The sequence below is a fragment of the Opisthocomus hoazin genome, chromosome 3 (assembly GCF_030867145.1).
Source record: "Opisthocomus hoazin isolate bOpiHoa1 chromosome 3, bOpiHoa1.hap1, whole genome shotgun sequence".
Lineage (NCBI taxonomy): Eukaryota > Metazoa > Chordata > Aves > Opisthocomiformes > Opisthocomidae > Opisthocomus > Opisthocomus hoazin.
The window spans coordinates 91009127-91035465 of NC_134416.1; the positions used below are offsets into that span (position 1 = coordinate 91009127).

At 38.5% G+C, this 26339-nt stretch overlaps 1 protein-coding gene across 5 annotated transcripts in view; it reads right to left on the reverse strand.

Moving 5' to 3' along the window:
* Positions 1–26339, reverse strand: part of ATP9B (ATPase phospholipid transporting 9B (putative)) — a 190851-nt gene that overhangs the window by 135464 nt on the left and 29048 nt on the right. For all 5 annotated transcript variants that reach the window (XR_012763527.1, XR_012763526.1, XR_012763525.1 and 2 more), the window contains exons 4-6: positions 22834–22947; positions 19089–19197; positions 6522–6580 (exon numbers count right to left, since the gene is read on the reverse strand). Coding sequence is in view for 2 of the 5 variants with exons in the window: in XM_075417049.1 (XP_075273164.1) it covers positions 6522–6580; positions 19089–19197; positions 22834–22947 (282 nt within the window). In the remaining 3 variants the exon portion in view is untranslated. The remainder of the gene's footprint in view (positions 1–6521; positions 6581–19088; positions 19198–22833; positions 22948–26339) is intronic.

A 26339-nucleotide genomic window follows, 5' to 3' on the forward strand; every position in this document is an offset into this window, starting at 1 on the left:
CCAGTCCTCCATCTCAGTATTTAAGAACACAACACTGCTATGGACACAAAGAAACCCAGCATTCTTAAACTGGTTCGATTCGAAACCAGACACGTAGCTTCTCATTTTTAACCCTCCATCTTTTACTTTTTTCAAGGCAGCACTTCTTCAGAATCACAGAATCATCACCGCATGTCAAAAGAAAAATCTTAGGTGTATGTACACTCACAGTCCCCTCCAACAAAACAGCTCAAAATACATTTGTCAAGATAATTAAACCCTGCTTTGTACGACACTTAGTGTGTGGGACCTTCAAAATACTATGCCTGACTATCCATAAAAATGAGTTCAGAGTGAAAAAATTCACATTGTCACACTCATAATGGAGAATGAATGTGTATTTAAACCAGGCAATACCACTGAAGCAGCTGATGCTTTTTCCCCATATATAATGCTGAACTCTAACTTTGCCTTAGTTCTTGAGAAGCCACACTCATACAGCAATATTATTTCTGACCACAAAACATCCTGGGTACTGTAGGCAATGTTTTCCATTGCTTCAGAGAAACCTTCCCAAGCTCAGCAGGCATCCACAGCAGTGCCATTTGGGATACTGTGATCAGAATAGATGTGTCAAGAGTCAACTGCCAGATTCTGTGTTAATGGGCTCAGCTTTCAAAATAAGAGGATGTAAGTTCCTAAACCTCTGGAAGGCAGGTACCTCTTACCACTCCCTGTACCACCCTCTCAAGGACACCAGTTCAGAAGTGGGACTGGAACCAACTGCAGCTGTATTCTCTGTTGATGGGAAGTTCAGCATAGGAGTGCCATGAAGGGCTACAGGGATGCTACTATCTCAAGTAAGCTGGGAAACATCAGAAAATAGATACATGTTCTCGTTTACCTAAAAATCCTATGCAGTTAGAAAAAACCCTTCTCATACCTTGAAACTATGCATTTTCATGTATGGAGACTTCCTGATTTGCAGCAATTCCCATTTATTTGTAAAAGCACACAGAGTTAAAAATTCATGTGCTTGTCTGTACGTCAGCACTATTCACCCTGAAGAGGCTGCTCACCTGCAACTGCAGCTAGTACAACATTTTTTGGAATCTTGCCTTATAACAGAAAATAATTAAATGTGTAGTAAAATTTATTATCCATCATGAGCCTAGATTCAACCAAGAATATCTGATATTCAGATTTGGAAAAAACTGCAGTAAAAACATTAGCCTTAATTATTATGCACCTATTAGAAGAAAGAAAAAAAGAGGAAAAGGAAACTGCAACTTCAAAATTAAATAAATCTTTCCTTAAATGACAATAACAATTAAAGAGATATCCAGCTTCACACAGATTAGCTATACATTTTTGCAGCTTGCCTGCCAGCTCTGACATAAATCCATTGCACAAGTTTCAGGTTACTGGCTTCATACCTACAAACTTCCAGTTACTTGTAAACAAGGTAAAACACTTGACCAACACCCAAAAATTTTGCAGAAATAGCAGTCAAATGATCTAATACTGAATGAAATACAAGGTCTAATAATCTGAATGAGGTATCAGGTTTTTACAAACCATTACCAGCTTCCACGGAGAACGCATGTTTCACATTCAGTAAAGGAAACATTCACCTAGTACTTGAGATCCAAGATTCAGGTCTTTATGGCTGACAAAACCGGGCAGAATCATAGAATATCTCAAGCTGGAAGGGACCCATAAGGATTGAGTCCAAGTCCCTGCTCCTTGCAGGACTACCTACAGCAAAGCCATTAGGCGAAGAGCTTCACCCAGACACTCCTTGAACTCTGACAGGCTTGGTGCTATGACCGCTTCCCCGAGAAGCCTGTTCCAGTGAGCAACCACCCTCTCAGTGAAGAGCCTTTTCCTAATGTCAAACCTGTTCTTCCCCTGATGCAGCTTCATTCCATTTCCTCGGGTCCTATCGCTGGTCACCAGAGAGAGGAGATCAGTACACATTCCCCCTCGCCCCCCTTGAGGAAGTTATGGACTGCAATCAAATTAGTCATGTGACCATTTTCACATTTTATTAGGAAAAAATGCATCTTGATTTTGTGTCTTTTTAATGTGTTCTCTCTGCTTGTTGTTCTTTCCTGTAAAATAATGTAAGCTTTTCTGCACTGACATACCTGAATATATCCTTCCATGTAGGGAAGAATAGAGCCTGTCTTGTCTTTACTTTCTCCCTCAGGGGAAAAAAAAAAAAAGGCAAAAAATAACAAAACCAAAACCACAGCAGTATTTAAGATTGGCATCTCTGTTTCCATCAGGTTTTTCATACTGCAGAAAGGTACTGCAGGAGTATTAGATATCAAAAAACACTGTCACTATTACTGCTGACACCGGAGAGCAAAGATCCCCCTGCAAAGATCTACCTAGTCACTACCGAAGAGTGACTGCGCAGAAACAGATGGCAAGTATGCTACGAAAATCTTTAACACCTCATTATGGAGAAAATTAAGTTCTGCTGTACATTGCCACAGACAAACAGCAGCAATATGTCAATCATGTTAGCCCTCTCATGTCCTGTTTATCAAAGTGGAACAAGTTAAAATGACAACACATACAACTTCAAGCATTCAGAAACCTGCAAAGAAACCATGTAATCTCAATTACCATGAAGATGAAGCTAGAAATGTTTATTGATATATACTGAAATTTGAATACATAAGTCATGAAACTGATTTGACTACATTGTTTTGCTTAAGTCTGGGCAGAATTAGAGCTCCAAAGACGGGCTTCCATTTCTCTGAGTGTTTTTCTATGTTGCAGACTTACAGATTCATTCCTAGAGATCTAACTACAGCGAGACAATGGTCAATATAAGGTAAGTACTTCCCCAGCTTCTGGGTTCCCATGGCCAACTCCATGCCAGCCAGGAATACTAGCCAGACTGGAAAACAAGAAAACCCACAAACACACCTATACTTCCCTGCAACACAGGCTACAATCTTCACTTGAAAAATACCATTCCTAATAGCTTTCAAATTACTTTTTTCTCATGTTATCATGAAATTGTTATTTACATAAGTTTCTCCAGCTCCCTAGTCAGTCTTCCAATTCCCCTACAACTGTCCATAGCTACCGACCCTCAGAATTTTGCATTTACTGTTCTTTCTTCTCCATTCATGTAACGAACCATGTACTTTTCTCATTGACTAAAATATTCCTGCTTGCTTCTGACTTGTAAACAGAAGAGGCACTTCCCAGTTGTCTTCTCGCATCTGCATGCTGTACAATACTGCATGCTAGCATTAACTACAATCCTTACAAGTATTAGATTAATTTCAGTTTAACACCCGAGATTAAGAAAAACAATTTTGTCACTTTACAGCTCAAAAATAAGATCTCAAAGTTTCAAGACAAAGCATTACTGTTCCCCATGTTTTAAAACACTGTTATGCATTGTTATTATTAAGTGTTATTAAGTAAATGTGTTACTAAGTAAATGTGTTAAAATTTTATGCCCTCTTCACATCTCCAAAATATATTCCAAACTGTCAATAATCTACAGTGTCTAAATAACAATATCTGAACTCATCAACTCATCCCTTCAATTGGTTGCACACCTGTGCTCCCACTGGAAACTAAAAATGTATCTTCACACATACCAAGGAGAACATCTAGGAAGCAGCATGTCTGCTCATTTTTTAGCTAACATATACGAATGTCTTTTAGCCTTTAAAAACAGGCAATATTTTCTTCTGTTCAGGCCTCTTCCTGCCCTAGTGTTAGTGCATTACAAAATTTTCAGTTGAAACAACAGATACATTACTTGGAACTAAACTGTTTTAAGCATATTGCAGTCACTTAGAGCTGCTTTGAAATTAATCAAGCTTATTTAAAAAAAAAGACAATAATCAGAGGATATTAAAGGTTTAAATACAGAAAAGCCTTTCACTTAAGTTGTTAGCATTGGTGATGCAATCACTAGTTAACATATGGATCTTCAGCTCAAAGGAGTCATTAATTTCGCTGCAGAAATGCTGTTGATGCTTCTTCCAGTCAAATACAATGTTAACGTGCTCCTTTGCCGTCAGAGCGAGCAATTGAACATTTCACTCCCGACTGGTTCTTTGGCTTAAGACTCATACTTGGAAATTGAAAACTGCTTGCTCCAACAAAAGACACTTCTCAACAGAACCAGAAAACATTTAATTTCATTAGTTTGTAGGCACCCTCAGCTAGGCCAAAAGGAAAGAAAGTTCTGCTGGGGCAGAAGGGAGCTTGAAGCTGAAATACTCAAACAATTATATGTATCTTACTGAACCTGAGTAAAATTTTCATCAAAAAGAACTCTAACTCATTATTTCCTTAAATACTTAAACATTACTTTTTTTTCATTAGAAATCTCAGGTACTCACAACATATGATCTGTAAGTTCCTGCAAATAATCACAGAATCACACAGAATCACAGAATGGTAGGGGTTGGAAGGGACCTCTGTGGGTCATCTAGTCCAACCCTCCCGCTGAAGCAGGATCACTTACAGCAGGCTGTAGAGGACCTTGTCCAGGCGGGTCTTGAATATCTCCAGAGAAGGAGACTCCACCACCTCCCTGGGCAGCCTCTTCCAGGGCTCCGTCACCCTCAGAGGGAAGAAGTTCTTCCTCACATTCAGCTGGAACTTCCTCTGCTTCAGTTTGTGCCCATTGCCCCTTGTCCTGTCCCTGGGCACTACTGAAAAGACCTTGGCCCCATCCTCCTGACACGCACCCTTCAGATATTTATAAGTATGTATTAGGTCCCCTCGCAGCCTTCTCTTCTTCAGGCTGAACAAGCCCAGCTCCCTCAGCCTCTCCTCATAGGAGAGATACTCCAGTCCCCTCATCATCCTTGTAGCCCTCCGCTGGACTCTCTCCAGTAGCTGAATGCTGAAATAGATGCTAATGACCTACCTCATACAAGACAGACTGATCCCCAAAGTAATTCAAATTTTCCAAATTCTAGCATAGTTCAACTGATGGATCTCAGTAAATTTCAGGGAAAGCAGGTTACCTACATAGCCACTAGAGTCTTCCCTACACCCTATAACAATTAATTCCAAGCTGAGAGATTAAGAAGGCCCTAAAAAGTTTCCTAATGAAAATCAGAGCAAATATCTCATTCTCAGTCCCCTAGATGATCTGGAATAGGCGCATGTAAGCAGCTGCAAGCTGATTCCACCTACACTCTAAGACAGCAAGGTGTAAAGCAAAACAGATGTAAAGGCCAGGCATATTAGTGCAAATCTTCTTTACGCTAGTATATGCTTCTCAGACAAGGCCCAAAAAATATCTGGTAGAGATAGAAGACAAAAGCAAGAAAAAAAATGGCAAAAAATAGTACAAACCGCATGAAAATAGATATACTTTAAGCTGAGAGCAGCAAACTAAATGAGACTTGAGTGTATTGTTCTTTCTTCGGACTACAGAAGAAATAGAAAGGAAGGAAACAGAAGTTTTCCAAAACAAACAGAAGAGGCGTTTCTTATGTATATGGCTGAGAAAAATGGAAATAATCTCTATCCACTAAGAATGTATGAGTTCTGCAAATTCTCCAAGTAAAAGGAGAGGTGTTAACAAATAAGAAAGCACAAAATGTATCAGGAGGGCACATTTGCTGAAGGATTTTCTTTTATCAGAAGTAATTTACTCCACTAAATAGGAGTAAAACCACCGAGGAGTTTAGAAAAGTCTAATCACTGACCAGGTTCCACTAAGGATTATTCTGCCAAGCTGCAACCTGCCATACGACACTTCAAACAAAGCTGTAGATATGAGCTTCCACCCAAGCTGCCTCCTTCCAGCATCCCCATGGATTAGCTCTCTCATACAAAGCGTGATGGAAATCACTTGCTAGCACCTAGAAAGTGAGTCACCACCCCAGAGTGAACTTTAGTAAAATAGTTTCCTCTGACAAGAAAACTACATTGACTTTCAAGGTCACAATAATTTCTTAGTATCCCAGAAAGACAAATGAAGTAAGCAACACTGTCTTTATTATAACAGTAATACAGAGGGGGAAAAAGCTCACAGCTCTCACTCACCACTTGCAACCAAACTGGAAAGCTTTCTCTCCTTTTGAAAAATATATCAACTTTTATCTTATTTAATTATATATATAATATAATACTATGTACATATTATAACTATGAAATATATTATATATATATAAATAAAACTTATCCTTGAAGGCTTCAGACATAGAAAAACACTGATTTGAGCATCAGAAGGAAGGTACCAGTAATCAGACAGCTCAGAACATTTACCATAGCACAAGCCAGAGAATTTAACTCAGTAATGGTATTTCCTTCACTAGAAACATCTAAGTATACACCAATTTATAAAACATAAACGCTTACATTCAATTAAGCTTGTAATTAATCCAAGAATACTTTCTTGAAGATTCTCAAGTAAGACTTGAACTAAAACACTAGCTAGTTAGTACTTCACAGATAAGTACCTCAATATATTTCTCTTCAGAAGACAGTTAGCATGTTAATAATCTTTAGTCTCTAAAATGTATTTAAAAAGTATCAACCTTTTCCACTATGATGAGGTCTCCAACTTGTATGTCTGAACTCTTAACTTGCACTTTACCTTAAAAAAAAAGAAGAAATGTAATCAACTTAGGCAGACATTAATAAAGAGACACAAGAATATAAATCCCAGAATGCAAGTTATACTTAAAAGATGTTACTGTTTGGTGAAAATGTTACAATTTATGCAAAATGGATCTCTGATGAACACATTAATAAATAGATTTCATCTGTTTGAATAAATAATTCACTGGTTAAAAAAAGTCTAGTTTTGTAACCAGTTCACGACTGTAGAAGTATTAGACAAAAAAAATATGTATGGAAGATTCTCAAGTCTGATCTCTAGTACCAATAACAGTTGTAAAACTGGAAAAAGGAGTCTTTCACATCTCCTACTAGACAGCACTTCTATTTCTGACAAGTCACAAGTTGTTAGCCTTACATTGATGGAGCATTCACACACACAAGTTGTTAGTCACAGTCACCAGCAGGTAGCTTTGCTGGGCCACTAAAGCTCCTGAGGTAATTGGCACTGTCTGACACTTGCTGGCAATTATAGTGGAAAATAGGTAAGTCTCTCCAAAGGCAGAAGAAATGCCTTAAGATTTCATTTTAGAAAAGTAAAATATCGAAAGCTGAACTAGAAGTTTTTCATTGTCTCGAGCTGCCCATCCAGTAACTGCAGTGAACAACTCATTCAAAAATATACACAGCATATGTACCAATTTAACTTCTGTATGTTCTGAAGGGTATTCATATTTGTAAGATTGTTCAGATTTAACATTCTTATTTGATGGATGCAGAGACTGAGACAGAGAGGTTAAGCTGCTGCCCAAAATGAGTTATTGTTCATCTCACTGGAATTCAGGAGTTCTAGTCCCAGGTCCTTGCTACAATTCTAGAAAAAGTTGCTTCCCTGAGTTAAAAACAACCAAAACTAACCAAAAAAAATAAAACTTCCAGACAAACAAGTCATAACATATGGATACTCTCTTCCAAGATGTAACAGGTGATTAATTCAGAACCTGTTAACCCAGGATATAAACACGTATTTACACAGCCTGATGAGCTGAAACACACACGCATACAAAATCTCTTTTCCCATCAGAAACACTATCATGATTCCAAGCAGCAGGTATCTGATCAGCAAGCATCAAATGACAACTATGTAAAAACATGTTGAGGTGCTAGGGTTCTAAACAAAAATCAGGCTGAATGAATTGGAACAGAAGACCCACAAAAGCACAGGATAAGCAGCAATCAGTTTGGAGTTTAATCAAAAGGATTATAAATAGGAGATTTGTGAATGTGTGTTTTATCAACCCCTCAAAGTTATACTAAGTATAACTAAGTATAAAAGAAAAACTAAGCTAGGTTCCAACTCCATAAGATCTCCTCCTCCTCCTAACTCTCAATGAAGAGAAACCAGGTAGTTAACCTCAAAAAATTCCTTATACTTACACGTGCACTAGTCAAAGGTAGTAAGATTTATGTTAGGAATAATTATTTTCAGTACCTACTCTTTAAAATTGCATTTGATGCAAAAGTAACAGCTGTTTAATTCAGTCAATAATAAATGTATTCCTATAGCTAATTTTTTAATACATTTTCCATGACATTAGCACTTCTACAATGTGCAATGTCAGAGGAAAATCAGAACTTCTGTTTGGCCTGTCCACAAAGTTATTTCTGAAAGCCAGTCTTTGTTATCCAGAATGATCTTGAACACCAGTTCAATTTTTCAGTTGCCAAAAGCAGCTTCCCTCCCCCTCTCCAAAATATAAAACAAATTATATCTTCAACCTGACTCCTAACTCTGCCATAACACATTTATGAGGGTGAAGGGAGCAGCAGAAGACCAAGGTATAAAAAGCTGTAGCAAGAAACATTGGTGGTTCTCTACAGCAGTTTCAAGATACCTATGCAAATTACATTAGTGTCAATCTCTCAATGATTTTTTTTTTTAAATCTAAAGTACCTAAAGCTTAACTACTAAAAAACCAGTCTGACAGCATATCAGCACATTTAGTCTGCTTAACTGCTCATCCTGTGAATTCTCTTTAGAAATTCTCAAGTTTTAACTAGAAGTTAATAGTATATAGCAGAAAAACATAATAATCTTTATTTTCCGTTAGCCTTACCAAAAGGACAGCATTTCCTATTTTCTTGTCAACAATTTTCTTCAGTTTATCAGTGTGATAACCAAGTCAATTAAATGATTACAGTAATACCAGCCCCTAAAATCCTAGTACCAGCTGCATTAAGTCTCAGATCTACGCGACCTATGCAGTCATGTATGACCAAAACTATTCAGAGATACTAATCAAATGCGACTACTAGCAATTATATCAACTTCAACAATTGATTGTTCCAGTAATATTCTAACAGCATCTACAGTAAAGATCAAAAGACACTCAGCCTCAGAGGACGAGAGAAGGTAGAACATTCATTTGCAATGTGATGCAGCACAGCCAAAGACTCCTGGTGTTAAGTACACCAACAGGAATCCCCACTGCACCTTTGTACTCAGTCTAGCAATCCTGGGAATTTCACATTATGAATTGAAAAGTTTCCCTATCAGACTATTTTCTAGATGGGTTAGTACAATACAACAGGATATCGTCTTTATTACACACTAACATATCGTGTTAGAGCATCCTCTATATCCCCACACATAAGGAAGGGGCCTGTGACATACGAGACAATGAATTCTACAATGAATCTGAATGGCAGGACATATTCCATTAAAAACTAAATGGTAAAACGTGGCAGTAATTCAAAAAGTGGCTTAAAATTTTGAAAAGTCAACAAATAACACTTTCCTTTAGACTAGCAAAAATGAAAATCATTAGACACCATTTCAAAGAACATTAAAATAATGCAATACCACATCTTAGTGAAGACGCATTTAGAGAAAAGAGACACTGAATGTTATTCACTGCATAAATTATTTTTGCAAACTATTTTTTCTCTAAAAACATCTCTGTAGCAAAACACTCTTCACCATCTGTGTAATTACCAATAAAAAGTCCAAAGCTGTTAGAAGTGGCTGCGCATCCAGACTTTATAGTCCACCAAGGCGCAAGGCTTTTGCCTAAAGCAACATCTAGAATTATGCAGAACTGGAACACTGAAATGTGTCTGTAGTAATTCATTATACTCCCAAGATTAAGCCTTTTGAAATGAATTGCAATGATTTGAAAAAACTAATAAATATCTCATATGTGTTAACAAGTATTTCGCATAAAAATTTAAGAAATGAAGTAAACAAAATGTGGGTATATAGTATATCCAAAATGACTTTGTTTATTTTTATTAAAAAGTGTCTCTACTACCGGAGTACAAGCCACTCCAGAAAGAAGAGTAACCTCTGAGAGTAGCATTTTCAAATTCTTTTTAATTTGCTATTACATCTTACCGATGGTACCTTGAGTACTGTCTGAAGTACTGCTCCTGGAGTTGGTAACGGAGCTTGTCTTTAATCCATTAATACAAAACTCTTGAATGAAAGGAGTTAAGTATAGACTATCTGAAAGTTTTACCTGACATCTATTAACCTGAGTGGTCACCATAATTAGAGTATACCTAACATAATGGGGAGCGGGGGCAGCGGGTGAAAGCTTAAAGCTGCAGTGAGTTCGAGGTGAGGATCCTGACCTTTCAGTGCAAGGACTGTCCTTAGGTCCTTCTCTCAACTCCATCTTACATAGCGAACTAAGGTCAGTCTTTAATCACCAGTATAAAACTTTCTAGAGAGGAGCTTCCTAGCTCCTCTCCTCTGTGTACTTATCTCCTCCTTGGTGAACTGAAAAGCCTTCATTCTTTCTTATCCAGTCTCCTAGATGCTGCAAAAACGGGGAAGAGAACAGTCTCCTTGACAATTTCTCTCTTCTGGCCTCCTTTTGAAATTCTGTCTTACACTGACATTTCAAGTTCTGTTTCTGCTGTTGCGTACATCTTCCCTAATCAGCTAGATCAAATTGATACAATCCTTTAAAAACGTCTCCATTCCAAATGGTCTAAACACCAGGAATGGAGTTGTCGGTAGGTTTGAAATACTGCAAGTGCTAAAGACCTAATGTTGTACCTCTAGGTTCAGAAAGAATGTTGTGGGTTTTTAATATGGTGGCTTTTTAAAAAGCAGAAGGATGACCTGTTCTTGAAGAGCTGAAATTCTAATGTTCTAAGAGGTTTCAATACAGATTTCCAACAACTGCAAAAGAATAATATTACAATAAACGAGACATTCTGACAAACCTCTTATTTTGCAGTTGCAGATAACATAGGTATATATGATTGAAAACTGACTGCTGCTTGACAGAGACCATTCTGCAATTTAAAAAAAAAGGTCCATTTAGATACAAACTCAGGAAGGTGGCATTTTCGGTACAGACCAGCTCCCACTGCACAAACAGAAGTTCAAAGGTAAGAAAAAAAAAACTTTAATCATGTATCTCCCCAAAACAGACTCCTCAATTCTCCAATTTTAAAGGAAACATGCTAACTTTCATGCTTTCTCTTCTTATGTGTAGCAGTTATCGGTATATTCTCAATTTCACACAGTTTTGGCACATATTTTCAACTTCATTACATTCTTAAACACCATTTAAGGATACAGTAAAGACGTTAAGTCTTTCACATTTGAAACCTGAATGGAATGATTTAATTCATCTCATCTATCCTGGCATTCATTTTTTCTTTTGGTTTGCAGATTGCAAAGTGAGATAGAGTTCTGCAACACTTCCAAAAATCACGTTAAACATCCCAAGATGAAGTGACAGATCTTCTGCAACTTGCAGTTGTGACTATTATAGCTAGTTATATTCTTCTTGACCTTTTTTCTTCCAAACTTCAGTAACACTGCATGGACAAACCAAACTAGGAAAGGTTCAAGGCAGGACTGCCAACTTCAAGAACGGGAAGGAAAAAAACAGTTAAAATTGCTTTACAATTTTATTATCCAATTGGCTTTTGGCAGCTTAATAAGACAGATCACAGCCTGTTTATGAACTTGAGGTAATTCTTCTGCAGAACAGCACCATTTTTTCACAGGTATTTAACTGGTCATACCTAAATGCACGGGACAAGCAGCTGCGCCAGAAGTATAATGGCCCCTTCGGAAAGGAAAACACAAGTCCTCCCAAACCTGCATGCACAGGTCTAAAATTTTCTCCATTACAGTTTCTGCTCTCCAAAAGGATACGCAGGTGAGCTGCTCTGAAGCAGAAAAGGCAATTAAATTAACAGGATCTTCAATAGCAAGATAATTTCAATTCTACAGGCAGATACTTTTCCTCCCTCCAACTTTAACTTGCTTACTGACTGAAATCTAAGGATTTGCTGACCCTGATACGCAAGAAAGGAAAGTAGATTTTGCAAGAAGCATCTCTAAAAAGATTAAGACAGCAGAGTGCACTGTACACTGAACAACTTGAGAGATGCGATATTATAATCTAGGAAAGTATACAAAGGAAAAGATTCACATGAAAGACATGGAGATGGGAACACTTAATTGACTTGCTTACAAAAAACATTCAATACATTTACTGATTTGCATGTTTCATCACTTGCTACAAAGGGATGAAAAAGCAGAAAGCATTCAAACTTCACATGTAGCAGCCCACCTACCTGACAAGTGCAAAGTTACACAGCAAACTGACGAAGGGATGACTGAGCTTTGCCATGTTACATGACAAAAAGAAATCTGCATCACACTGGCTATCTCATGGCTCAGCCTTAGTCTATGGACATGGCCATCTTAAGGCCATTGCTACCAGTACAACTAAGTAACACTTAAAACAGATGTCCCATTCTCCCTTGATTTCCTACCTGGAACATCTCATTATTATAAAAAAAGCTAAGACTTACTTCTTAGAACAAATACCTATTCAAAGTCTTGAATTACTAAAAAGAAATTCTAAGTCTTCAAGCGTCACTAATGTGAACACCATTGTCGAAAAACTGGTACTTCTTACACTATCAACATGCAGGTCACAAGAAAACATTCACATTTTACATCTTTAGGGGATCCTGAGACTAAGAATAGCTCCATAGTAAGTAATGCTGCTAGGCAGTCAAAGATTCCTTGATCTTAATCTATTGCAACACTACAAAAAAAGATTTTAACCTACCAATCAGCCTACCCACACTAACTTTATACAAGTAATTAATTACAAATCAAATCCAGTAGCTTCTATTGCTACAAATTTTTGTTTCCCTATAGTAAAAAAGAAATTTCACAAAACAACTAACCAGAAGTGATTAAATTCTCATTTTTATCTTCTGTAAATGGTACAATTAATCCAAAGCTAACACTGAACCATGCTAACTTTAAGTGTTCCTACTGTCCAGTTTGAGCTTAGGCAACCTGCTTAACCTCTCTTATGTCAGTCTCTCCATCTTCGAGATGTAAAAAATATCTGTTTCAAAGTAAAGACTGCAAAACCTACAGAAGTCCCCAAATCACTAGGAAAAAAAAAGCTGCTAGAGCAGTATAAAGTGCAGTTCCACTCTGAAAAGTGACTCTTAAGAGTGGTATCGATTTTCAGGCTTTTAATGAAATCAGTATCAAGTTTGTTCATTCACAAGTAACAAAGCCTTCTTTCTCAAAACCATTAGCCTGCAGGTTAGTATAGTAAGCCTAAGTGAATTTTTCCACTTGAAGAGTACTGCCAATATTAAAAACTAGGTATATTATATTGAAAGTTATTTATAATAACAGTTTGCAGAAGTGTAGTACCTGATTTTATTAATTTGCACAGATAAGTATCTACAGCCTTCTCAAAACCTGTAAAAATCTTGGGTCTAATTTTATCATAGCAGGAAGTCCCATTTTATTGCCTCAGAATGACACCTTCTAGTTTCAGAATGTCTTACAATGAAAGAAGCCTACCTTACAAAAAAGGTGCAACTTATCATCTGTTATTTTACATATGTGTTTATGGCAATTTTTAGAATCATAGAAGAGCTGAGGTTGAAAGGGACCTTTAAAGGTCATCTAGTCCAACCCCCCTGCAACAAGCAGGGACATCTACCACTAGATCAGGTTGCTCAGAGCCCCATCCCACCTGACCTTCAATGTTTCCAGGGATGGAGCATTTGCCACCTCTCCAGGCAACCTCTTCCAGTGCTTTACTGCCCTCACTGAGAAAGATTTTGTCCTTGTATCTAGTCTGAATCTACCCTCTTTTAGTTTAAAACAATTACCCCTTATCCTATTGCAACAGGCCCTGCTAAAAAGCCCGTCCCCATCTTTCTTATTGGCCCCCTTTAAGTATGAAAGGCTGCAATAAGATCTCCCCACAGCCCTGTCCAGGCTGAACAGCCCCAACTCTCTCAGCCTTCCCTCAGGAAAGGTGCTCCATCCCTCTGATCATTTTTGTGGCCCTCCTCTGGACCCCCTCCAACAGGTCCCTGTCTTTTCTGTGCTGAGGGCCCCAGAGCTGGACGCGGGACTCCAGGTGGGGTCTCACCAGAGTGGCAGAATCACCTCCCTCAACCTGCTGGCCATGCTTCTCTTGATGCAGCCCAGGATACTGTTGGCCTTCTGGGCTACGAGCACACATTGCCAGCTCATGCCTGACTTTTCATCCACCAGTACCCCCAAGACCTACTCAGCAGGGCTGCTCTCAATCCCTTCATCCCCCAGCCTTTGTTGATACCTGGGGTTTCCCTGACCCAGGTGCAGGACCTTTAACTTGGCCTTGTTGAACCTCATGAGGTTCACATGAGCCTGCTTCCCAAGCTTGTCCAGGTGCCTCTGGATGGTGTCCCAACCCTCATGCGTGTCAACCACACCACTCAGCTTGGTGTCATCTGTAAACTTGCTGAGGGTGCACTCGATCCCGCTGTCTAGGTCATTGATGAAGATATTAGACAGCACTGGTCCCAATATGGGCCCCTGGGGGACATCTCCATCTGGACATTGAGCCGTTGACAACTACCCTCTGACTACCCTCTGGATGCGACCATCCAACCAATTCCACCAAGCAGTCCACCCATCAAATCCTTGCCTCTCCAATTTAAAAAGAGAAGGATGTTGTGGGGGACCATGTCAAAGGCATTACAGACATCCAGATAGACGACGTGCTTAGCTCTTCCCTTGTCCACTGATGTAGTCACTCCATCATAGATGGCCACAACTTTGGTCAGGCAGGACTTGCCCTTGGTGAAGCCATGCTGGAGTGCCTCAGATCACCTCCCTGTCCTCCATGTGTCTTAGCATGGCTTCTAGGAAGGTCTGTTCCATGATCATCCCAGGCACAGAGGCAAGGCTGACAGGTTGGTAGTTGCCACAGTCCTCCTTTCCAGCCTTTTTAAAAATGGGCACAATGTTTCCCTTTTTCCAGTCACTGGGGACTTTATCTGACTGCAGTGACTTTTCAAATATCATGGAGAGTGGCTTGGCAACTACATCAGCCAACACCTTCAGGACTCTGGGATGCATCTCGTCAGGTCCCATAGACCTGGTACGTCCAGGTTCCTCAGGTGGTCTCAAATATGATCTTCTCTTCCAGTAGGAGGGACTTTGCTCCCCCAGTCCCTGTCTTGCAGTCCATCCACTCAAGAGGTGTGGGAAGAGAGGTTGCCAGAGAAGACAGACGCAAAAAAGTTGTTGAGTACCTCAGCATTCTCCTTGTCTGTTGCTACCAGTTTGCCAGTCTTGCTCACCAGTGGGGTACACTTTCTTTCACTTTCCTTTTCTGGCTGACATACCTGTAGAAGCCCTTCTAACTGTTCTTTGCATCCCTTGCCAAGTTCAGCTCCAGCTGTGCCTTGCCCTTCCTGACCCCATCCCTGCACAACTGGGCAGCGTCCCTATATTCTTCCCAGGATAACTGTCCCTGCTCCCACTGCCTGTGCAGTTTCTTCTTGCTCTTTAGTTTGACCACCAGGTCTTTACTCATCCATGCATGTCTCTTGCCTTCCTCTCTTGATTTTTTAACACCTGGGGATCGAGAGCTCCATGGAAAGCATCCTTGAAGAGCTGCCAGCTCTGTTCTGCTCCCTTGTCCCTGAGGACAGTTTTCCAGGGAGTCCTACTGACCAACACCTTGAACAGCTGGAATTTTGCTTTCCTGAAATTCAGGGTCCTAACTTTACTCTTCGCCTGACCCATATCCCTCAGGTCTGCAAACTCCACCAGTGCGTGATCACTGCATCCCACGCTGCCTCCAACCTTGACATCTCTGATTAGCTCAGTTGCACTGGTGACCAACAGGTCCAGTATCGCATCCCCTCTGGTAGGGCTGTCTATTACCTGGCTTAAGCAGTTGTCCTCGATGCATTCTAGGAATCTCCTGGACTGCCTACAGCTTGCTGTGCTACTTTTCCGGCAGATGTCACAGTGGTTGAAGTCCCCCAGCACGACGAGAAACTGCAAGCACAAAGCCTCCTGGAACTGGAGGAAGAAGGCTTCGTTACTAGGCTCCCCTTGATGGGGCGGCCTGTAGGAGACACCAACCACAAGGCTGCCTTTGCTGCCTCCATCTCTGATTCTTACCCATAAGCTTTCAACCTGCTCGTGGCTGTACTTCAGAGACAGCTCTTCACACTCTATCCATTTCTTGACAGAGAGGGCAATGTCTCTGCCTTTCCTTCCCCGTCTGTCCCTTCTGAACAGCCTGTAGTCATCGACCACCACACGCCAGTGGGGATTCACCCCACCAAGTTTCAGTAATGGCAACTAGGTCATTGCTTTCTAGCAGCATGGTGACTTCCAACTCCTCCTGTTTGTTGCATGGGCAACATGTGTTGCTCCATTGGTGTAGAGACACTTCAGCTGGGTTGTTGGCCATGTCACCTTCCTAGAGGAACACCCCTTAATTCCTTTGAGATATCTCAGTGGTGTTTCCCTGTTGACCCCTATTACCTCAGGAGCACCTGGCTCATCTCCGTAAGACTTCAAGTGTGCTGCAGTGTACCCAGCACATCTCAGAGCAACAGTCTGAGGGCCCTCACTAGCACCCCATCCTTCTAACCTTGGTGTGTCATCCAACAGCTGGTCACGGGCAAGTCTGGTATTATCCCCCTCCCCTCTTCATGTCTAGTTTAAAGCTCTGTCAATCAGGCCCGCTAACTCGTGAGCAAAGACCCTCTTCTCCCTTTGAGAAAGGTGACTTGGCCCATCTGTTTCTTCAAACAGCTTAATTTTGAGTGGGGACTGCAATAATGTTTTCATTCCTAAAACTGGCCACATTGTTAGTTCACTGATCACACCATTGTAAACACGGGATTCAGAGTTCCTTGTAAGCAGAGATCTTGAATCTTTACTTGTGTAGAATATCATCGTCTTAAAAAAACCCCACAGAACAAAAACCAAGTATGAATTCATGCTGGCACTGACAGCAAAATCTGAAAGTTGAAGTAGACATACACATTTGTGTGTAAAAGCCGATATGCTTTTTGAAAAAAGGGCATTTTTAAAACTTCTTTTGAATAAGTCACTGTTCTCTACATGTCAGTTCCTGATATAACTGCTGGCTTTACCTATATAGTATTGTATACTATTTTTAAATCTCTATTCCATATCTAGAGAACAGCTGTGTCAGGATGACCAAATCCAATTTTAATTTGACAAATTCCTTATTTCTAGAAGCTACAAAATGAAAAGTTTCTCAAATACACAACCACAAAATATTTCAAGAACTGGGAAAGAGGAAAACAGGATTCCAAAACTTCTACTCAAATGCCTAGTAATTTACCAGAAACTCCAATATTAACTCTAAAAAAATTAAGTGAAAAAAGAAGCATAAAAGGCATGAAACTTGGCTCTTAAAACAGCAAATGTTCATCTTGACATTTACATCACACTGGCAACTATAAAGTATACATGTGCTTCCAGAACTAAGTATTTCCGATTACTAACACGGTTGCTGAATAGGGTAGGATGGTACTATCTATTTCAAAGGTGAGCATTCAGTGGCCTACCATAACAGATCCAAAAAAATGAGTAAACCAACTAGCAGGTTAAATTACACCTCAAAGAAAAGCCATTAAGAGTCCATTTCTTTACAGACTGGATTAAAGCCTGTAAAGATATGGAGGCTAGCAATGCAACCACGTGTGTTAAATGACAGCTATCCATTTGTGTATTTCCACAGTGGTATGTCTAAACGTTGATATAGCTATTTCAGGCTGACAGGTAAGGGAAGAACCATAGGCAAATATTCCCTGCAGTTGCTCCCTTCTTTATGCAAACTCCAGAAAACAATGCAAGTCTCCACACTGCGAAGAAGCAGTATAAATTCCTCTCAACTACTAGGTTATGTCATCACTAATGAGACTGTAGCCTGTTTCCTTACCTTCCAATTACTTTAAAAAACAGGGTAAAATTTCAGACAGAACATACTTGTGCCACATTACAAGCTTTTCATCCATTTGTTCTGGAGAGAGTATTATCCAGAGCTACTCCAAGAGGTTAGCTTCTAATTAAGATTCCCAGATCTAGCGAGGTTACTCTTCCCGTTGGCTCTCAGAAGATATTCATCAAGATACACTAAAAAGTGCAGTGAAATGTATGTTGGAAATTCGGTAACAGAATTTACACTTGGCACAATGTAGGCCATATACTCTAACTGCTTGACATGCAACCTCATTCCTTAACAACTTCCCACTTTCTACAACTTTTGCCAAGGAAAATCCTTAACAGCGACTTCCCAGGATATTGTAGCAAAACAACTTTTGAGGGTAATAGCAAGGTCACGTTGTTTTCTAAGGTTGCTCATCACAGTTTGACTTGATACTAGGTTATTCATTATTTTTTGGCACCTTTCTACGTGGCACTCTGTTCTGAATGTAAACAGTAAAATGTGCTAAACAACATAAAAGTGGAGAGGAGTGCACAGTTTTTTCTCTCATGCCCATGCTTAAAATTTACAATATCCTACCAAATTTAATTATCACTTCACAGCTGAAGTGCTTCATTTCCTCAAAAGTCTTTGTGAAAAACTGTCAAAGGTTTTGAGTCCAAGAAGTCGTAACTGTGATTTCTCCTCCTATTAATTTCTAGAAAGAAAACTGTCTGTTCCTACTGCATGATCATACAGACTTATAAATTTTGCATATATAAATTATATGCAAAAATTGAAATAAGTATTTTTGATACCAGTTGACTCACAATACATCTTCCTTTTCTTATGCACAAATCTATCCACCAAGTTTGAAAGGCTCTAGTGAATTTTAATTAGATCATTATTTGTTAGTTACTGATCCCTTACTTGCTATATACACTTGATACACAGCTGAGAGTGTTGCTGAGTTACTGTTCAGTATCAATTTCAGAGAACTGCACTTTCAAGTAATAGTACTAAACAGCAGAATGCTTCAAAAATATATACATTATATACATATATCTTTCCTTTACAAACAACAAAAAGAATCACACCACTTCTTAAACAGATCAAGTTTAACAGTCATATTTATCTGAGGGAAATCAAGCACTTTATTTAGGTCAGTATCAGTTTCATTCTGAAGGGTGCACCTTGAGACTATTCGTTATTTCCTTGAACAGAAAGTCTGTAAGAAAAAGATGAAATATTTTAAGGTTTTATAAAAATGGTTTTGCTAACCTCGTACTGTCAGCTTGCTATATAACTGTGAGTTCATTTCCTTGTCTCTCTTGTAACGTCGAAATTCATCAACGGCTTCCCGCACCACCGTGACCGTCAAAACAAATCCCTGTTGAAGATATGATTACATAACTCAGAATTCTCAAAGAGCTAGAATAGAAATACACAAGTAGGAACACTCTACAGAGTAAGAACAAGTGCTTAGAATATTTACTTTTTTCCTCATTTTGGTGTTTTCTTCAATCTGTTAAAATAACAACTTTGTTTAGTCCAAAAAAAGTAAAATCATACTTGTACATTGTACAAATATAATTAGAATAACTACATCTCCAAATACATGTCATTAGATATAATCTGAAATTTTAAAAATTAAAATGCTTTGGATGAGCTAAAGACAGCCTTTATAGTTCAATAAGCTTATTTTACTGTCTTCCACAATTTTTAGGGCTTTACCAAAAACATTTAAGACGTCTCCAATTCTAATTTTGAGTTCACTACCTTCCTCCTAACAGACAGAAATGAAAAGGCAAACGGATAGCCAGTTTAATTAATTTTGCCATCTTAAATGTAGTTATGTACCAATATGTCACAAGTATTGAAAAAAAAACCCCACAGTTTTTTTTTTCTGAAAAACTAAGTATCTAAATGCTTTGGCCACTGCTTTCACAGGACAGTGCTCCTGTGGCTTCTGCTGGAAGCACAGAGTGCACAACATGAAACTGAGATGGTGTCTGGCCACGAAAGAATGGTAAGCTAAAAAGAATTCCGAACATTTCAGGGATAAGCACGCAAGAGTTTCCTCTCTCCCTTTCTAAACCTCCTCAGATATGGTCTTCTGGCTTCTTAAACTCAAGTGCTCAGTCCTTCTCAATCAGTGAAAGGAAAATAAAACTTTCAACAGTAAAGGGATCTTATTACTGTAAGATGGCTAAAAAAAAATCAAATATTCAGAAATGTGTCATCAGATAAGGTTCTATCTGGCTTCAGACACCCACCAATACTTTCATTCTATAGAATAAAATCTATACCATTAGACTCTTCTTGCAGAAGTCCAACAGTTTTGTCAACCTTCCCCCAACCTCCCAGCAATAAGAAAGGAGTGAAGGTGTAGAGTTTCCTAAAGGAGTCTTGACTAAAATTCTCCTTTTCAATAGCAAGGGCTGTTCTGCAGTTCCAGCCCAAAATTCCAAGGTTTATTCTGTTGCGACCTTACAGTTGAACACTTCTTGCCTGTTCAGGTTTACCTTAGCTACAGCAGTTATATTAGAACTATGCAGAACAAACGAATGCTTTTGCAAAATGCATTCCTTTTCACTCCGAGGGCATAACGGAATGAGTAGCAGGGTTTTCCCCTTTTCTGGCAGCGGCATTTTCATGAGCTGTGGCAGTATAGATAATTTAGCAGCATAAAAAAAGGCACCCCTGAAACACCTTGAAACACATTCGCCGTTGCACATATCTCACTACTGGACAGTAATCAAAGCACAGAATGCAAGGTGTTAGTTTCAGGAATTGCCCCGAGCGGTCAGTGTACCTTACCGCACAGCTCAGCACAGCTGACCGTGACTATGAGGAAAAATTTCAGACAGACATTTCCTTCTTCCCTTACTTGCTCAAAGGAACTTAATACTCTTCCAAAGGGGAGCTGCAACTGTGAGGCCTAGCTCACAAAAACCTGCCATCTTTCTTTAAGCAGTTAAATATCTTCAGCATACTGCTCGCAAACCTGCATGCTTACATCCGTTGTACGTTGGACTCGAAATATGAAGTCCATTGCCTACTGTGCAAATGACAATGGAGAACTCCAGTGCTTGACCTAAGTGTATTATGTCTGTTTGTTGTAAAAACCATCGAAGCAAAACAAAAAAACACCAAAAAAACAAAACCAAAAAACACCCTTAAAAAAACCCACATACCACCAGAAAACCCCCCAAACCTTTTCGCATGTAGTCAACTTCTATTCAGTTGGTTTTAAGTATCAGGCCAAACAATTTTTTTTCCTTTAAAATCTTGAGAGAAAATATGAGCCAAGTCATCACTACTTCTCTGATTATTACTGAAAAATTATCAGCTGCTACATGCTCTTAAAAGAAAACCAAACTTATTTGTTAAGAAACACAGACAGAACAATAGGTCTGACTTACATGTTTTATATTTTCATCATACATACTGAGCCTTACTCAAACCCAAGCAATCTTTTTTATCTGGAGGTCAATAACTAGTAGAAAAGCTATTCAAGTAGAAACAAGTGAGTTTAGCAAAGAAGGGTACCACTAGCACTAACTGCGATACTGTTGTATTTTCAAGCTGTATGTGAAAACTGGGAAACGTCATTCAGAATATCCTTGAATAAGACAAACACATCTATACAGAAAGGGTTATCCATGTTTGCCAAATACAGTATCTTCTCCCTTCTTTGGGCAGGGATGAGATGGGCTGAGATGCCAAATGATTTTTTTCCTTACTATCCCACTAAAGTATAGAGCTGTACACAGCACTTTACTGAAGAGACTAACTTCCAGACAAGGCTGACTTCCGTCTTTTCTTACTGGGTCAGTGACAAAGATATCTGTAAATATTCATTTCAAATCCCACTGTTGAACAAGCTTTCTGTCTTGGAAGTGATTTCTGTTGCAGTAGAAGCCAAAAGTTACCGGGAAAAGGAGGTGTGAAGAACCTCCAGGACAGTCTCTCCACTTATCAATACTTAAAAGGACACATGTCGCAACAATTAAAACAATGAAATCAATCCAGAATATTTACTCTATTGACTTGTTAAGAACGACCTTTACTCAAGCAGTCAGCATATCACTGTTCCTCTTGAATACCGAGAATAAATACTACTGGAAAATACCATTTTTTAAATAAATTTAGAAAACAAAGCATTTGTTCTTCCTGCCTTGCTTCTAGACCTGGGGTGGACGGGCCAGGAGAAAGATGAAAATAATGATCTGTTTACAAACAAGAAAAGAATTCCAAATCATGGGAATATAGCTGGCAGACTACCAAAAGGGCCTCCTCCGAAGAGAATACAATTTTCAAACCTTAGGAAACCAAAGTCACAAGCAACCGGTTTGAACAGCTTCCCAAGAAAATACTGCAGAGGGCTCAATAATAAAAAGACATATTGAAAGGAAGCCAGTGCAACAGGCAGGGCAATCCATTAGCAAACGCATGTTTAATGAATCCTTATTTTCAAGATGCATTTTCCTCCTGCTTTACCCATGAGATAAAATAATTTATCTCAATTTTTTTGGGAAAAAAAGGACACAATCAAAATAAAGGAATGCAAAAAGTTTATGCTTTCAATCTGACCTAGCCTGAAAACATAAAATAGTAAGTAACAATAAACTGAAAGAAATATAACACACAAATTATCTATGTCACCAAATAAGGTGCTCTGCTAGCCGTAGGCTTTTCTGTCTTCTTTTTTTTTTTTTTTTTTTTCCAAACCTCTCAGGTGACCAGCAGGCAGAAAGGTGCAGTGCTCACTCAGACTAGCTGCCTAGCAAGAACCAGGCCCAGCCTGCGGGGCAGTAGGCAGCTGGCAGGGAGGGCTATCAAACAACACCTTCTGGAGTATCAGCTGTAAAATACTCTAATTTCAAATAAGCATTTTACTTCTGTTACACACTTCAATCACTGTAGTTTACCAGATGCAAATTTATGAAAAGTATGTATACATGCACTTTTCATCTGAAGTCAAAAAAACCAAACTTCTAGTTCATACTATTTTTGAGCTTACCAGAGGAGCCCAGTACGTGTACAGGTAGCCTATTTTCAATGCTGGTACAAACTGTGAGCAGGACACGACGAGAAAATAGAGATTCAAGAAAAACTTGAACTGCTCATATAAAACCTAAAATCAAAAACACAGAATAGATAAATGCCTTAAAATTTGTACCCATAATGTACATAAAATCCACTTTTTCGTGATAGTATATATAAAACCATTATATGGCATACTATTCTACATGGTACTATTACAGGACTATATAGCACAATATGCCATATATCATCACAAACTACTACATGCACTATGAGTTATTTTAATATTATACTGCTCTTTTTGTTGAGACATCCTTCGATATTGATGAGTCTTCTCACTCAGAAAAAGCAATTTGCTAAATCTTTGATATTTTGAAAACTGGACTACATGAACTCAATCTTTACAAATATTAAATATACACCAAGATCACTGTGCAAAGATTTACTCTGAAATTAACAGTAAGCAGAATTCAGATGTCTGTAGAAGCATCTTACAATAATTTAATATCCACAAGTTACCTTAATGTTTGAGTTAGAACAGTTTTTGAAAATTTTCTTTTTTTATAGTCTCCATTAAAAAAAGCAAAATGAGTTTGTGTGAGGATCTGAACTTTCATTGCTTACATTAAGTTTTCATTTTTAACGTCTAAAACTTCTCTTCCTAAAAATACAGCATTAAAAGCAAATCTTAATTTTTCCTTAAGTACCAATATTTAAATTCTGTTCTGTGTTTCAATGTCTCTTTGTCTTAAAAATTTTCATATCCTGGTGTTAAATAATAATTAAAAAAAACATTGGCATCAAATGAACAGAAACCATTTACAAAAATATTACCCTAGTCTCTGTCATTTTAACTCCTACAGAGTAACAAAACCGAGTAGGCTACACCATGCTGCTCTGCATCACTAGGAGATACCCTAAAAAAACATACAGAAAATAGTATACATGAACCCCTCGTTACTTTTGTTGGCTGCATTCCCTCAACACACTCTCTCCTCAATACAGCCACTGAGGTTTCTCCTCTTGCAAGGGTGAAAGCTTTACATCTCACATGCCTTATTTCTGAAGTTCTTTGCTTCTTCAAGGGACAAAGGATACCATCAAGTCAGACGCACTCCTTTAAAATATCCATTTCCCACTGTTCTTAAAAATAGTGAAACTGCCCAATGTTCGAGAACAAATGTTGTTTAGGAAGACAAAACGAACACTATTGAAAGCATCCAGGGAGCAAGGGTGAGCGACCCTGCCCTCTTTCCAAATGGCTGTTGTGTGGCAACCTCAGAACAAGGCAGTCAGCTTCAGTTTCCACAGCAAGACAAGCCTTTTACAAAGCAACTGCAGTTGAAGTGTTCAGAAAATTTAAACCACAAAAAATTTGTAACACAGTAACACGGGCTTTTGAGGTAATTGAGAAGAAACGCTCAGCATTTATTTCCTCAAAAGATTATTTTGCAATATATATTGGTACATAAGATATGTTTATTAATAAATCAAAGCTTTGGTCTAAACTCCAAGATACATGTCCAAGTTTCAAATGAAGACACAGTAACCTTATCACAGAATAAATTGTCCCATATTCCAAAGGAATGACAGATGCAGAGATTCCTTTGGTAATCAAAAGCACCACTTCAGCAAGTGCACGTTCTCAACATTGCTTTAATTATAATTACAGTGCTAAGAACATTATTCATTTTACAGAATTTTGAATCTTCAAAGAATTCACATATTTCTTTAGTAGGCCAGGATAACAGGGCACCTCCAGCAGGATGATCAGCAGTGGCTACGGAACTTGGAACACTGAGATTTGAGAAAATGGATAATCAATTGTGTCAAAGCTAAAAGATTCAAAACAGATCAAAAAAACACATTTTAGAAGTGCCTCCATCTTTTACTCTTACAATTCAGTTAATATTACAATGACTTCTGCATGAAAATCAAAGTTATTGGACAGGTATTTGTTGATCCTACATCCAACATTATTACTCAAACCTATGCCCTAGGAAAAAATACTCCAGTAAGTTCATTTCAAAGTGTCTTTCTGGCAGGCACAAGAAAGCAGTAGTACTCAAAATTGGCAGTTCTTGAAAGAGTGCTACATTACTGTTCAGCTACAGGCTACCTAAACAGCCTCAAATCAGAAGATTTTTTCAAAAGCATGGAATTCTATTCCACTATTTACCAACAAAACTGTCAAGCCAAAAAAGTCAAATTTGAAGTTGCAGGGAAAGTTGGAGTACTCTTCCAAAAGGAAACTAACTCAGCTTGAACCCGTGCCTCATGGTAATACTGATGAAGTTCATAGACTCCTTTCTAGCAGTATGGTTCACTGTTTACAAAGACTTGATATACCAGGTCAAAGAAAAGTCCACAGAGTACTTTGGGAGGTGCAGATCTGCAAAAGAACCCATCGTGCAGGAGAAGATGGGAGGTAAAAAGCACTTTCCTACAAATCTTCTGCATCATGGCAGACCACTGACAGTTCTTCCAATACAAAGCTAAACGCTTCAGCCTAGCTAAGCAAATTAAGAAGTCTCCGGTTACATAAACTGAACTAAAAAAATAGACTACTACTTTGAAGTTCAGGAGAGGTATCTTGAAAACCTGTCCATCACAGAAGATATTCTTTATGGAAATTTACACAACATTCCTAAGCAGCTGTACCAAGATGTATATGCAATAGTAAACAGAAATTGAACAAGTTGGTGTAAAGATAGAAGCAGTCAGTATTTTACACAAATGTTAGGCAATTAATGGTATTTTGGAAATGTTATAGTTCTTTGAGCCAACATGTAAAATTCTGTTAATCCAAACACTATTTTAAGCTTGTATTTTGATATGAAATCATTGAATACTACCCATTGCCAGCTACAAAGTTAAAAAAGACACAGCTCTAAACAGAAGACAAGACTTGGTATGATGAAAATTTCAACCAGAGTAAATCACTGGAGTCAATATTTATGACTTGGTTACATTTATGGGTTTGGAACTAATACAACTATGTTCCCTACAAATTACTTCTAATGGAACAGCATAAAACCCAGATAGCTACACAGTATTTCTAATCAATGAAAACTGTTAATATATGTCTAAAAATAACATTTAGAAACATTTTCTTTTCACCAACTATTGGGCTTTAGGTTTAGGATCTCACTTCGTTTTGAAGCTACTACTGAGTTTCCAAACGCTAACACCAAAATAAAAATCTGATTCTGCCTATACTGTAAAAAAAACCAAACATTTTCAAAAGATCAAACAAGAACAAACATTCTCACTCTCAACAGGTAATTGCAAGCTATGGCTGATCCCGATAGGAAACATGAATCTAGTTGTAATCTACACTGCAGATTTCTAGTCACAATAATCAATGGTTTACTATATGCTTAATGAATTTTTTGACCTTCGGGAAAGCATATGTGGCTTAACCTATTTCAGTGTATTTAATAATTTAAACTTCGGAAGAAAACATTTACTTCGTTCAATAGA